This window comes from Stigmatopora nigra, chromosome 3 (genome assembly GCF_051989575.1).
Source record: "Stigmatopora nigra isolate UIUO_SnigA chromosome 3, RoL_Snig_1.1, whole genome shotgun sequence".
NCBI lineage: Eukaryota > Metazoa > Chordata > Actinopteri > Syngnathiformes > Syngnathidae > Stigmatopora > Stigmatopora nigra.
The window spans coordinates 7,677,728-7,691,712 of record NC_135510.1 but is presented as its reverse complement, the minus strand read 5'-3'; the positions used below and the strand labels follow the sequence as shown (position 1 = coordinate 7,691,712).

At 38.4% G+C, this 13,985-nt stretch overlaps 1 protein-coding gene across 5 annotated transcripts in view; it reads left to right on the top strand.

The window, feature by feature from the left end:
* The window catches only part of furina (furin (paired basic amino acid cleaving enzyme) a), a 39,075-nt gene that overhangs the window by 24,061 nt on the left and 1,029 nt on the right, over nucleotides 1-13,985 (top strand). For all 5 annotated transcript variants that reach the window (XM_077712971.1, XM_077712974.1, XM_077712975.1 and 2 more), the window contains exons 7-15: nucleotides 3,880-3,968; nucleotides 7,492-7,664; nucleotides 8,515-8,727; nucleotides 9,427-9,527; nucleotides 9,922-10,025; nucleotides 10,250-10,367; nucleotides 10,891-11,070; nucleotides 11,163-11,287; nucleotides 12,260-12,367. In XM_077712971.1, the coding sequence (XP_077569097.1) occupies nucleotides 3,880-3,968; nucleotides 7,492-7,664; nucleotides 8,515-8,727; nucleotides 9,427-9,527; nucleotides 9,922-10,025; nucleotides 10,250-10,367; nucleotides 10,891-11,070; nucleotides 11,163-11,287; nucleotides 12,260-12,367 (1,211 nt within the window). The remainder of the gene's footprint in view (nucleotides 1-3,879; nucleotides 3,969-7,491; nucleotides 7,665-8,514; nucleotides 8,728-9,426; nucleotides 9,528-9,921; nucleotides 10,026-10,249; nucleotides 10,368-10,890; nucleotides 11,071-11,162; nucleotides 11,288-12,259; nucleotides 12,368-13,985) is intronic.

The following is a 13,985-nucleotide window of genomic DNA, read 5'->3' as shown; positions in this document are numbered from 1 at the left end:
TGACTTACCCTATATGTTTTTTTTCTTTCACTTCAAACTCACTCAGACTGTTGGTGAATTTAATGCAAGGTCACGAGTGAGTTTTACCAAAATAAAGTGAGGAAATCACATATTTATAGTCATTAGTTCTTCAAATACTAACCAAATTAATGAATAAATTGCATTATTCTGGCTAAGTATCACTAACAAGGTTTTCTACGAAAAATACCTTGAAGAGTATTTAGATGGTGGCCTGGTCACCTGGGGAGTGTTGAGCTTTGTTTAGTCCCAGTGCATATCTTGTCTCAGCGAATGACGCAAATGAGAGAATAAAACAAAAGTCAACATGACCTCCTGAAATGATCATCACAGATCTACTTGGAAGGGGCATGACAAGACTGTATGAAATGATCATGCATTGTATTTTATTTGTGCACCACACCCTTGGGCAGGGGTGCTCAATTATGTCAATTGCAATCTACCATGACAGCAATATTTGACCCAGTTTGTTGGTTTCCTGTGTGCCTCAACAATGTCTGCTCCATTTTGGCTCGGAGTCAAAAGGATTTCACGTCTCTTCACATTATAGGCGCTCAATGAGTTGACATAAGAGAGAAATGTGTATTCTTTGGAGTGATACCTGCTGTCTAAAGCATTTTGGCACTTTTTTTTAATAAACATCAAGTTTGTTTAATGGTTTTGGTGGAAATGGTTTACCAACCCATCATTGACAAAGTCCAAATAGAGGAAGGTGGAAAAATGTGGGTGAAAATCCTTCTGGGGGCTTTGCATACTTTGACACTCTTGCCAAAGCAGACTCTAGCGCTTCTTGCGACTCATAGTGGCCCACGGCCCAAATAAGACATTTATTTACATATTGATGTTGTACTCTTGCTGCACTTCTCTCTATAAATAGCTCATCTCTCAGCTTATTTTTTGCCACGGAGCTCTCCATGCCCGCCTTGTGGCAAAACCAAAAGAGTGGCATGGTACGTTCTTGTCTCTTGCCCTACAGTGGGTCGGTGCAGATGTGTGTGTAAACAACCAGTAGGCAGAAAAACTCAGCTTGTGTGAGTTAGACTGAAAGTGTCTGTTACCATGCAGAAAGGCCAACTCTGTTCAAACCCCATAAAGCTGTCTTTCTTCCTCGACATACGGGCTGCAGTAAAGATGGCAGGGTAGCAATGTGACTATTCACACACTTGTTTATCCAAGACAGCATGCTGTCGAGATGTTTTTTTTTTCTCCAAAAAACATTCCTTTGAGGATGGGTTACGATTTGGCATTTTCTGAATTTAGTTTTTCCTCAATTTCTTGGCTCAAGAGTTCCAGGCTCGTTGCAGAGGATGCCAACCTAATTTAAAAGACTTATTTTCATTACTTGTATCCCAGAAAATATTGTTGTGATTTCTCCTAATTGTGGAGTGCAGTGTATGGGTTATTTATATTTACTTGACACTAAACTCGCTCTTTCTATACTTTAAATTTATGTTCTCTATACTCTATAAACATCTAGATCCTTTGGTAAACACTTTTATTTTCACATTGGAAAATTGTGATTAATGGAGGGCTAACATCATAGACAACCATAGCCTCCAGGATTTTTGTAATTAGTAAGTGTTGGTCTTAGGTGTACAATTTGCTTTATGAGGCAAATGTAGAAGAGTTTAAGTTAAAAAAAGGGGACATGTGAACTAATGTAAATCAAAGCTTCGTATCACTATCAAAGCATTATTTGATGTAGATTTCCTAAGCCTGAGAAAGAATCCAGGTTGCAAATCTTATTTACAATTAATTGAAAAGAACATTTTTATTTAAGAAACAATTCCCCTTACGTTTTAGTGATTAAGCACATAAATTCAAATCTGAGTGTTGATTATTGTTGTGAAGCCCAAGCTATGACCTCAGTTTCAACCACCTTTTCTGACAATAATTGTACAGTTGTTTTTGTCCTTTCCAAATGTCCTTCCTCAGACACAAATACATCCGTCTAACTGTAGCCTCTCCGTAGCCAATCTCTGGAGCTGAATCTCGGCAAGCTTTTGAACATAGATAATGGTTTTGCAAGTTGCTGATATGACTACTGATTATTTTGTTGGCCTTGGGCCCACATATATCTTTAATGTAACGCAAGTTTGTCTCTCTGTTTAGAGTAGACCTTGCTGTAGGGTTTAGTAAATTGTGTCCCTCTAATCACAGTCTCTGTATTAATGCAACTTTGCCAAGAGCATCCTGATTTATTAAACACAACGTGCTTATTTCCCGGAAGAAAGCAATTTGTTTGACCGACCCTCTAGTTCGCTCTATTTTGTTGTGTGTGTGTTTAGGAGATAGAAACTCAGATATCGGTGCGATATAATTAATGTTACCATTGTTTAGTATATTTTTTAGTAGCTGGGACTAACATTTGTAACGAATGATTTCTGGCTGTTATTTTAATTGTTATAATTTGTTTTCGCTAACAAAAGGGGAAAAGGACATTTGGATGGTATTTTGCCCACAATACATTTCAGAGGTATCGGATTGAAGCAGACTATTGGCATATCCAAAAAATCAGATGACTCAGCTCGCATGGAAAAATATGCGATAGGGCATCCCTGTACAGAAGAATAGCTAGCTCTTCTCGTCTCAATCAGTCAGAGACTAAAACCATCTCTCTGGCTGCATTTGTATTCCATAAAACCATTTTTCTGACTCATGAGTCATGACTGTAATGAATGTGTCAAAAGCAGAATTTGAAAAGGTTCGCTTGAATGCTTGTCATTTATCTCTTTTTCATAAGCTAAGCATATAAATAGTATATTAGTGGTTCTTAACCTTGATCAAACCTTAGGGATTCGGTGAGTCGGTCTCGGGTTCGGTGGAGCCTCTGCCACGGAGGTCAAGACACATTGACTCATCGGGTGGTCACGTGACATTCCTTGGCCAATCAGTGCTGCAAGGAAAAAAAATCATATTTTATTTTACACTAAGGTAGGGTTTGGTGAATCGGCATATGAAACTGCTGGGGTTCGATAACTTCAACAAGGTTTAGAACCACTGTAGTATATAGTGGAACCACACCAGTAGCCTGGCAAAATAGTCTTCAGGATGTTCAATGATAAATTACTCTGGGAAAAAATGTCAAGATGATGTGTGTGGGTTTATTTTCTTGGCGTTTTTGTTCTGATGGTTTTCCATACTGTGTCCTTTTTTGTTTTAAACAATGCATGTGTAAGTAGGACATCAAGCATGCACAATTTGGCTAGGTGGAATTTGGATCTTTTCTATCCTGATTTGGCATAGTGACATACTAAGCTTTCAGACTGAGAGTGGTAAAACCACAGTGAGGGTCTGTGATATTTTGAAGGGCACAAGTAGTGAGTATCCATCTGGCCGACAGGGTGAATGCACCTGACTGGAATGTGCTGAACAGCCACTCTGTTTTGGATTTCGGAATATTTCAGGGCCTGGAGCAAGATACATTACAACGGAGGCTTGGGAATAATGAAATAGACCGCGTAGAAATGGAAAATGGTATTCAATAAAATCCATCTCATATCCAGAAGATAAATTTTGCCCTTTCCTTTGACTGATTTTGTGCTCTGACTGCTCCAAGGTTAATTCTTGTAAATAATGTATAATACACTCACTCAGTGACTTACTGTTTTCTCTGTGTATTACTTTTTTTAACATTTTCAGATGAATGGGATTTTAGAGTTGTTTGAATAAATCAAAGCTAAGGTTTTTTTTCTTCACTTTGGAGTGTGCACCTGGAACCACAATTCGTGACAGCACTTTCTGTCACAAGCAATGTTATTAACAGAGTGTGCTACTTATTCTTATAAATGTGTGACAGAAGCTATATTCTTAGCTGAATGATACGTGATAAAATATGCTTCTCAATCTCCATTATTTTAGGCATGGAACACGCTGTGCTGGTGAAGTAGCCGCAGTAGCCAACAATGGAATTTGTGGAGTTGGTGTGGCTTACAATGCCAGGATTGGAGGTATGTTCTTATTGATTAAGAAACCAATTGTCATGACTTTGTTTTAGAGAAACCAAGTGCTGACATTCTTGCATTTTAAATATAAGACGTATAATGAAATATGCACATGTTTAAGATAACAAGTGTGATCTCACTTGAAGGCATAAAGAATAAAAAATAATTAGGCGACAATTTTGTGACCGGACCATTTCAGACATTTGAATGAAAACCATAATTTATAACAAAATGGCATGTCACAGATGACAGAATTGATGGATGTTGCCCATTTTCTTTGACTTGATTGGCTAGTGGCTTTACTGATCTGTGTATTGATCCAGATCGATGAATCGTTAACCTTAGTTTTAACTGAAGGTGTGAATCACCAATTTCATAACGATACGATATAAAAGAGATTTTCTAATTTGCAAAATTGCAAAGTACCATGATTATACCAGGTCCTTTTGATTGGGTAATTTCAGTCTGCTGCATTCAAATCACAATAAAGTGATTGCATTTCATAATACTATACTGCTTAATGCAGATTTCAGATTAAAATATCATTGCTTTTTTTGCCATGATTTTTATGTAGGTCAATTTACCATCTATTTTTTAAAACCTTAACACTAGTGCAAGGCCATCCCAGCTTGTGCTTGTCTTTTTTTGCCACTAATTTGGATTAAAAAAGGCATTTTTTTTCTTTTTTTCCCATGCCACTGGGTCACCAAAACAGGTACAGATGTCTTATGTAAGGCAAAAGTCACTTGATATGAGTAGACATGACAGCCCTGTTGTGTCTCTCATCTAACAACAGAAGGGGTTTGGAGGTTTTTGATGCCACATCACAGACTTGGGCTGACAAAGTCAACAGAAAACATATTTGCACAATGTTTTTTTTAATTCATTGCTCTCATGTCTTCACCACCACCACAACAATAACAAGGCCTGGCTGCTTGAAACTGTTTTTTATTATTAATGCATCGGTTGGTGGTGACAGACACATGAGAACGATTGGCAAGAACATTCTGAATTTTCTTGTGTCTAATAACCTTTAATAATTGATTATTTTTAAAATAATTATTAAAATGTTCACATTTTCATTTCATCAGTTGTGTTTTCGCTCTGAAAAAATGGTATTGTGTAAATTACTTATTTTTTAAAGCATTTAAAAAGAAAGTGACTAATTTTGGTCATTTATATGACATTATAATAGAGTACCGTATTATACGGACTATGAGTTGCACCTTTTTCATACTGTTATGTTAACAGATACTCATTTTCGAATGTAGTTTTTCCTCCTGATGTAAAATAAAAATGAAGACATCAAAAGGGTTAACAGGAGTCAAACTAGTCAGTAAACTTTCAAAACATCTGCTAACAGAATGTTTTCAATTGCTTCTATTGTGGTTTCTCTAGGTGTAAAATTTGCTTCCTTAAACTGCAGGCGGTTCTTTTATCCTCGTGCCTGTTCTCTCATTTAGTGTCTGCTTATCTCGCCTCTGTGTCACTTCCAACTGTCGTGTGAAATTAAGACCCCTCACTAAAAAGAGGCATGACACTCATCTTTACGATCATTCTAGGTGCTCACTTGTGGGAATATTCCATACACTCTCGTTAAGATGAAAGGTGCCTTGTGTGTGGTCTCATAGGTGGAGCAGTTCACAAGTGTATTACTGTGAAGTCTGGTTTCGAACAGAAGGTTTAGGCCTATTTGAGTTGAAACCCATTTTTAACAGCCGTTATTCCTTTTAAACTCTTAGTTCTACCATTGAAACTCTTAACTGAAGTGTGAGAATGGCAGCCTTTGTGGTCTCCGATCCTGTCTTAACTTTCAAAGTTATTCCTGGCACCAAAGAATGGATTCCAAACTCTCTGTAAAACAGTTTTAAAATAAACCTTTTTAGAATCTAACATATTATTGCCAGGTTTGGGGTCCAAGTATGAAATTTGTGCTAGCACAGCTTGCGGTGGCATGCTTCGCATTCACTGAACATTACACTAAGGAATGCAGTCTAAATATGGAGAAGGACCAATAATATAAATATCATCAAATAAATAAAAAGAAAAAGCAAGAAACATGGTCATAATTTGAATTTGTTCTTTTGACAGATAACCCGGCTTAAGCCTTATATGGCAAAGTCTGTGTGAGTTGATCCCTAAAGTATAAATATTTCCCTTGTTATCTTGCTTATTTATGACATGTTTGGGTAGACATCCATTGCATGGGATTTGACGCAACCACAGTGCCAGTCTCATTTGATACTTTGCACTGCCTCAATGATAGTGCCTGGTTCCTCTCTTCGATAGGAAGGAAATTATTCAGAGCACTAAATGTTTTTTGGTCATGAGTTGTGGAGTTTTTTTTTAATTTCTCACCACCAACAGAGATTAATACTTGCAGGAATTTAACCAGACATAACAGTGGTAGGCTCACAAGGCATTATGTGCATGTCAGTTAGTTTTTGTTTTTTAATCTATACTTATCTTACCCTCTGCTGTCCCAATCAAAAAAAATATGTTTCAGTTTAACCACTTCCATTTAGGTGGGCTCATGATGAGTCACTTAGGTGGTGTTTCTGTTAGAATATTGGCGCCAGTGTGGCTAACTTTGTTCTTTTGCAAGCATTTTGAGCTCAACAGCAATTTATTTTTCATTAATTGTGATGATGTCATTGATGCGTAAAAAACAACAACAAAGATGCCCAAACACTGCGGCAATATTGCTTTGTTCCTCCAATTCAGACCTTGCAAAATGGGACGCACAATGGCATTAATGAGCTCTACAAGGAAACCAAACAGCTTCATCAAAATCCATTCTGCTGCAACACAGTATTATTTTGAATCTACTTTCTTTCACTAGGGTTTTTGTGATGTTATATTTCACTAAACCGCTGTGTGCTGCAGAATTTGGCTTTGCATTACATAGAGATCTTTAGCCTGAGTGTCAAACTCCTGTTTGTTGCAGGCCACGTTCTATTTAGGGATCCTGTCAAAGGGCCAAATAACGCTGCCGCAAATGAGCGGTAATTAATGTCTCCATTAATCAAACTATTTACACCGTCCATGCATCGTTGACAGACTTACAGACTTCAAATTCTCCAAGTGCTCATTATTGTTTTTCCATACTGCCTATCCTCACAAGCATGGCGGATGGGCTGGAGCCTATCCCAGCTAACTTGTTTTTAATTGTTATTTGTTTCGTATTTTTTTTTATATTTTCTTGTTCCAAAGCCTAATACTTGCAAGGAATTATGAAAAATACAGTATACTACTGTATCTAAAAAGATTATAAAGTAGTTGAAACCAAATAGCTCTAAGATGATTATGTAAAACATTCTACAGGACAGACACAACGCTAATTTCACTGAAATTATATTTTACTGAAAAATATGAACTGGATGCACATGATTTTCTCTGGCGGGCCACACAAAATGACATTTCCGGCGATGTCTGGCCCCTGCGCCGTGTATTTAACACCTGTGATCTATATAAACTTTTGTAGAACACATTCACTATCCTGTACTTATATGTGACACCACTCACGCAGGTGTGCGCATGCTGGATGGTGAGGTGACAGACATGGTGGAAGCTCAGTCTCTGAGCCTGAACCCCCAACACATTGACATCTACAGTGCCAGCTGGGGTCCAGAAGACGATGGGAAAACTGTGGATGGACCCGCCAAACTGGCCAAAGAGGCCTTTCTGCGTGGAGTTACTGAGGTGTGTACATGTGCGGGGGTGGCCATTTAGAGAAACTATTTTCTGAATATGTGTGGCTTCCTTTCAACACTCTGTAATTGAACTGTTCAAGCATAAGAGGACAAAAGCGGAAGGAACAAAGCAGGACTTGACCCTGACAATTATAGATGGCAGAAAATGTGCTCTGAAAGCCACCAGTCGGGAAAATTATTAATTAAAAGACAACTGAAAGAAATTCAATTGGAACAGGTGATTAAATGGCGCATGAAGGTTCATTTTAAAACTCTTTTTAACCAAGGTTTCAAAACAGATTTTCATGGTTTTGAAAATGGATTTTCACTTGAAGACTGATTTTCTGATAAGACGTTAGGATTTCTCACACAAAGTTCTGGAAAAAAGGCATTTAACTTGAAATGGGTTTTTTTTTGCCTCTCAAATAGGCTGGTTCTTGGTATCTCATCTTTAACAGAAGTGAAGTATGTGGTAATGTAAAAAGACATTGATAAGCAAGCATTCCAGCCCGGGTTCCCACATATGAACCCCACTTGGAAACGCATCAGAGAAGCTACACAAATTGTTGAACTGTGGGATTCGAGGCATGTGCTGTAAAAACCTGATTTGAGACCGCTGACACAGAATACTTTGATGATTACAGTAGGGGTTGTGCTGTGATTTGGCAGTGCTTGGCACACTTTCAATGCATCAAAGACAGTGCCACTCATTAACATAGAGGTCAAATATTAGACTTCAAACATTAGCAGTTTCATTCAGATTTTGTCATGTTGAAGGCTAACTTTTTTAAATTACCTTGTGCTTTTGAATATGGCCGTTTTCCCATGTTTCTCTAAATGTCCTTTTAATCAACCAACAGGGTCGTGGAGGTTTGGGATCCATCTTTGTGTGGGCATCTGGCAACGGTGGGAGGGATAAGGACAGTTGTAACTGTGATGGCTACACCAATAGCATCTACACCCTATCCATAAGCAGCTCCACCCAAAATGGCTTTGTCCCTTGGTACAGCGAGGCTTGCTCGTCAACCCTCGCCACCACCTACAGCTCGGGTGGCCAAGGCGAGAAACAGATAGTAAGTTTCTTTTTGATTCTGCAATCATGCTGTAAATCGTACGATTCCATGTTTTCATATGGAGAAATCCAATCGAGGCATAGCCTTCAGTTCTTAAACATCTTTACTCAATCATCCCGGAGAACGTCAGGTTGTTAACTCATCGGCTGCCTTTGATGGTGATCTGCTCTAAAAATGAAATTTTACATTGAGCTGATTACTAGTTTTAAGATTTATCTTGGTTTTTAAAGGTCAGTTATAAAAATGAAATTTGCAGCCTGAACATTTTTTGTTAACCTCTATTTACTTTGACTTTTTCTTTTTTTTATACATACACCATATTAGCGGCTTGGATAATGAATGAACAAATTATTTATTATTATTATTATTATTATTATATAATATACATTTTGTTTTATCATTTATAATGTAGATACACACAGAAATAGTCGTATTTGTTTATTTATCATACTTTTGCTGTAGCAAATACACAGTTTTTAATGAAAATGTTTTTAAAAGAGAGAAAATTGTTTTTTAAAAAAATGCAATCGCAATACCGCAGTATTTTTGCACAAGGTCATCGCATTCTCCAAATCTTATACTGTCCCCTCCCGTGGATAAAATCATTTTTATATCTTTTGAAATATATACTTGTACTTTTGAGCTGGTTTACTGTTAATGGCAGTGAATGAGATATGCCAACATTTATTTTCCTTTCAGACCACAACAGACCTGAAGGCTAAATGCACAGACTCCCACACAGGAACCTCTGCCTCGGCCCCACTGGCTGCTGGGATCATCGCTCTTGCTCTTGAGGCAAAGTATGTGCTAGTCATGAAGTTTAACTATTTGTAAATATTCAATAAAAAATGGTAGGAATAAGTATTGTCACACAATGTGCTGCAACGAGCAGGAATTCTGACATTCCGAACGTCATGCGACATGGTCGGGAGGCGCCCAAGATGCCAGAAATGCAGACTATAGCCTTGACTGGTTGCCAGTCAATTGTATGGCAGATATAGAGGCAGACAACCATTCCCTAACCCTAACCTTTCCAATCAATCCCATGCTTGCCCGCGTCGAAGTCAGGCGAGAGAACCGTCTGAGTCATTCATAACTTAAAAATGACTTGTGCCCCTGTCAGCTGGTTTCAGCCTGAGTTCAGAATGTCAGCCATTCATGTCCGTGCATGTGCTTGTTTGCATTTTATTGCAGCAAAAATTTGACCTGGAGGGACATGCAGCATCTGGTTGTGCGAACTTCTCACCCTGGCCACCTGTCCACTAATGACTGGAATATCAACGGGGTTGGACGCAAAGGTACAGGTTTACTTCTTTCTCTTACATTATTATGTTTACTTCTTGTGGCTATTATATTCTGAATGCCTTTTTCAATGCTTGATTAAGATTTGAGATGCAGGATCTGATCAAAAATGTCAGTTTTCTTGATGTGGCTTGCATTCAGAAACTTGAATAGAGGCTGTTTCTATCAGAAGACCAGCTGTCATGTATTTCTCCTCTTTTTTCTCTCTCAATTCCTGCAGTAAGCCATTCATATGGATACGGCCTACTTGATGCCAGTGAAATCGTCGCACTAGCAAAGACGTGGACCAACGTGGGGCCACAACGAAAATGTGTGATCACCATGGTCAACGAGCCAAAGTTTGTGCAATAGCCATCCATCTTTAACTTGAGTATTTAATGCTCTATAATGTTCTGAAAAAATAGATGCAGTTTCACCACCTGTGTTTAAAATCTTACAATAGTCACCCATGCAAAACATAAAGCCTGTTTTTATTTCTAAAATTCTCTTATTTTTTCTTCAATAGTATTTCAAGCTTTACCAGTCTTGTTAAAGTTATATAGGCTTTTGTTGGTGTTTTTTTTCCTCTCCACTACACATCAGAGAAATTAAATTCTGTTTTATTTATGAAACAATATTCTTTCCGCTGAGTTGGAGAACATTTTGCCTTTCCCTTAAGACGTCTGTAAAACAGCACAGGACACACTCTTGTCGCTACAGGTGGTGAAACTGTAATCCTTTCAGACTATCACACTGGTCAGGAGTTAAATTAAGTAGCCTTCTGATCCTAAGATTAGGAGGAAGCTTGTAATGGTTCTGTAGGCACTCTGACTGAGATCTTTTAGACGATGCACCCCATATGAATGATGCATCTTTTGACAGAAACATCGGGGGACACTTGTCAGTTAACAAGAGCGTGGATGCCTGCTTTAATAGCCCCTATCACGTGGGCTCGCTGGAACACGTCCAAGCTCGGCTCACTCTGTCGTACAACCGGAGGGGCAACCTGGCCATCCACCTCATTAGTCCCGCCGGGACCCGTTCCACACTACTTCATCCCAGGTACGCCAACACACAGCTGCACGCAGACGCAGACACGGAAACAAACTGCTCGATTCAGTGTATTTACACGCCCATGTCATATTTTCCTGCAGGCCTCATGACTACTCATCGGAGGGTTTTAAAGACTGGGCTTTTATGACCACCCACTCCTGGGATGAGAACCCCTCTGGGACGTGGACGCTTGAGATTGAGAATGTAGCGGGAGCCAGTGACTATGGTAAAGGATGCCACTACGTGTTTTTGTTTTTTTCTTAAATATAATTGGGTGTTGTTTACATTTTGGGTGTTTAAGGATTTTTTCCCCTCTTTTTACCAATAACTTTTGGCCATTTGAGGTTTACTGTGATAACTCAAAGGATTATATGCTAATCTGTTATTAAACAAAACTACTATTTCTTACTCAATTTAGGATTTGGACACATTGTTGATCTCACAACTGTCCCCATCTTCTTTTTATGACATATTATCATTATTTTTAACTTTTAAAATACCCATATAATAATATAATATATACTTAAAATAAAAACAAATATGATTTTTTTTCTATATCTTACATTTTTAAAATTTCCAAAAAGTAATTAAAAGGATTTATGTAAATTGGTTAATCCTTCGTGGCAGACCTATTGATGTAGTATTGCAAACATGTATATCATAGGTCTTAATGTTTTTTCAACATTTAGTTGAATAAGATACTTTCAAAACTTTTAATTAAGGTTGTGCAGCCCTGATGAATAAAAAAGGCACTTAAATATGTAATTTATAAAAAGTTCTCATTGGTTTGTAGATCTACAGAATTAATGGAGTAGCGTTTTTGTATGTTGCTCAAGTAGCTGTCTGTTCCATTCCTTACCGACATTTTATTCAGCAGCGGAAAAAAAGAGGACAAATTTAAAACCTGTCAGCGCTCTCCTCAGTAGTTCTTACAGAGGAGACATGCAGGAAAGAGAATTTTTGCACATACAAATACTCTTATTAGGTACAAAGAGATGTGCGTTGTCTTAAAATTGCTGCTTTTTTCAATGTGTCATTTTCTGTCACTGCGTGAAGAATATGCTTGAACAAAGTCTACCCTTGGGAGCTTCAACCTCTGAATGACAGAATTGCTTTTCACCATGGACAATTTTTTTTCTTTATATGAATGCTTTAAATATATATGAAAATATCTCTCCTGGCTCATCTCTCATCTCAGGCACTCTAACCCAGTTCATCCTGGTGCTTTATGGAACGGGCTCCCCTGATGATTCTCAGCCTGCAAACATCAACTGTAAGACATTGGACCTCAAACAGACATGCCTTGGTAAGACGCCGTGTTCTACCAGTGCTCAAATGAAGATTGTGAATATTACAAGTGATGACAAAGTGGGATGAAAATTGGAATAGTCTTAGTTTTGCTCAGTTTTTTATCTACCAGCTTGTATTGGATGCCATTAATGGCCTTCAATCACTGCTATCCCAACCCACTCAAAATGGATTGGATGTTTATCGCTGTCAATGCCAGCCATAAAACAGCAAAACACAAAAAACAACAAATGATCGACGGCCATTAGTTTAGAGACATGTTACGCACACTTAAAACACACGCACGCCCTTTAATGGCTCTTTAACATCTGTAGAACATACCCACCAAATTGAATTTTGAATTCATTTGGAAATAAGAAACTAGTAGCATTTAGTGTCCTCACCAAGAAAAATAACAACAGAGTAAAACCCTGAGCCTTCCCGCTGAGTGGTCTAAAAGATTGTTTTCCCTTTCTCACCAATGGCACTGAGTTAATATATCAAAATGTGTGCCACATTTGCAAGCAACACAAATAGCTTCAAATAAAGGGTATGAAAGACAAAAAAATTGGTTCTTTTCTCACCCGCCTTCCCTCACCGACCCCCTAATGTGAAAAAGCATCTATACTCCAAAAAAGATCAACTTATTCAGCACTGATTGTGAGATTCAAACTGAATTGGACATAAAAATGAGATGTTATTACATTAAGAAGTATGGTATGTTAACCACTTGCAACATTCAAACCAACAAAATCGAACAGCCCTGCAATTGTAACATGTTTACGATCATTTGATCACTGCCACTCCTCCCGGTCAAAATGGATTGGACGCCTTTCACCGTCAGTGGCACTGAAACAAAACAAATGGCACACTCATCCTGACAGTTGGCAGCCATGAATCAAATAGCTTCCTTGAAGATGGACGACCGAAACCAGCCAATTTATGTTCTACCACAGTTACAGTCTGTCCCCTAGAGGCAGACATGGGTAAAAACATACTTTCAGGCTAACCCAGCAGGGACCACACACTGGTTCACCTATGAGTGCTACCTAATATGCAGTGATTCTCATAACTACCATTTGCAGTTTTTTTCAGACACACATATTTGGTTATCTGGTGAATTCCATTCATTTTAAGGATGATGATTGTAATTGACCATCTGCATAGTCCTCCCAAACATACACCGTCCATGCACACATTTTCTGTGTTGTATGACCTCTCTGAGGTCATGGGACGGACGGATGGCCCAAATTCTAGCTCACATCACCCTGGACTGTTCGCTAGTCAATCAAAGGTTAGGTGTTAAGACTGACAACCTTTCACACCCTCTTCGAACCAATGGAGCATAAACAGTGAGTTGACTTCAAACACAACCAAAAGATCAAGAGCTGTATGAAGATAAAGCCGCCTTTGAAGAGCCCATCAGGAGTTGCTAAAGCGCATGATTTATTTGGCATACTTTTTACACTGAAGGCCCTTTCGGTGCAACCCTCCCGTCTATCTCAGTTTGGAAGCATCTCTGGATAGCTCGTGAAAGGCTAAGTAGTCCACGTCCTTCACTTAGTGTCATGATATTACTCCTAAACTTGATTCATACACAGTCATACGGGTGTAAATCTCCAATCGACGGTATTCAT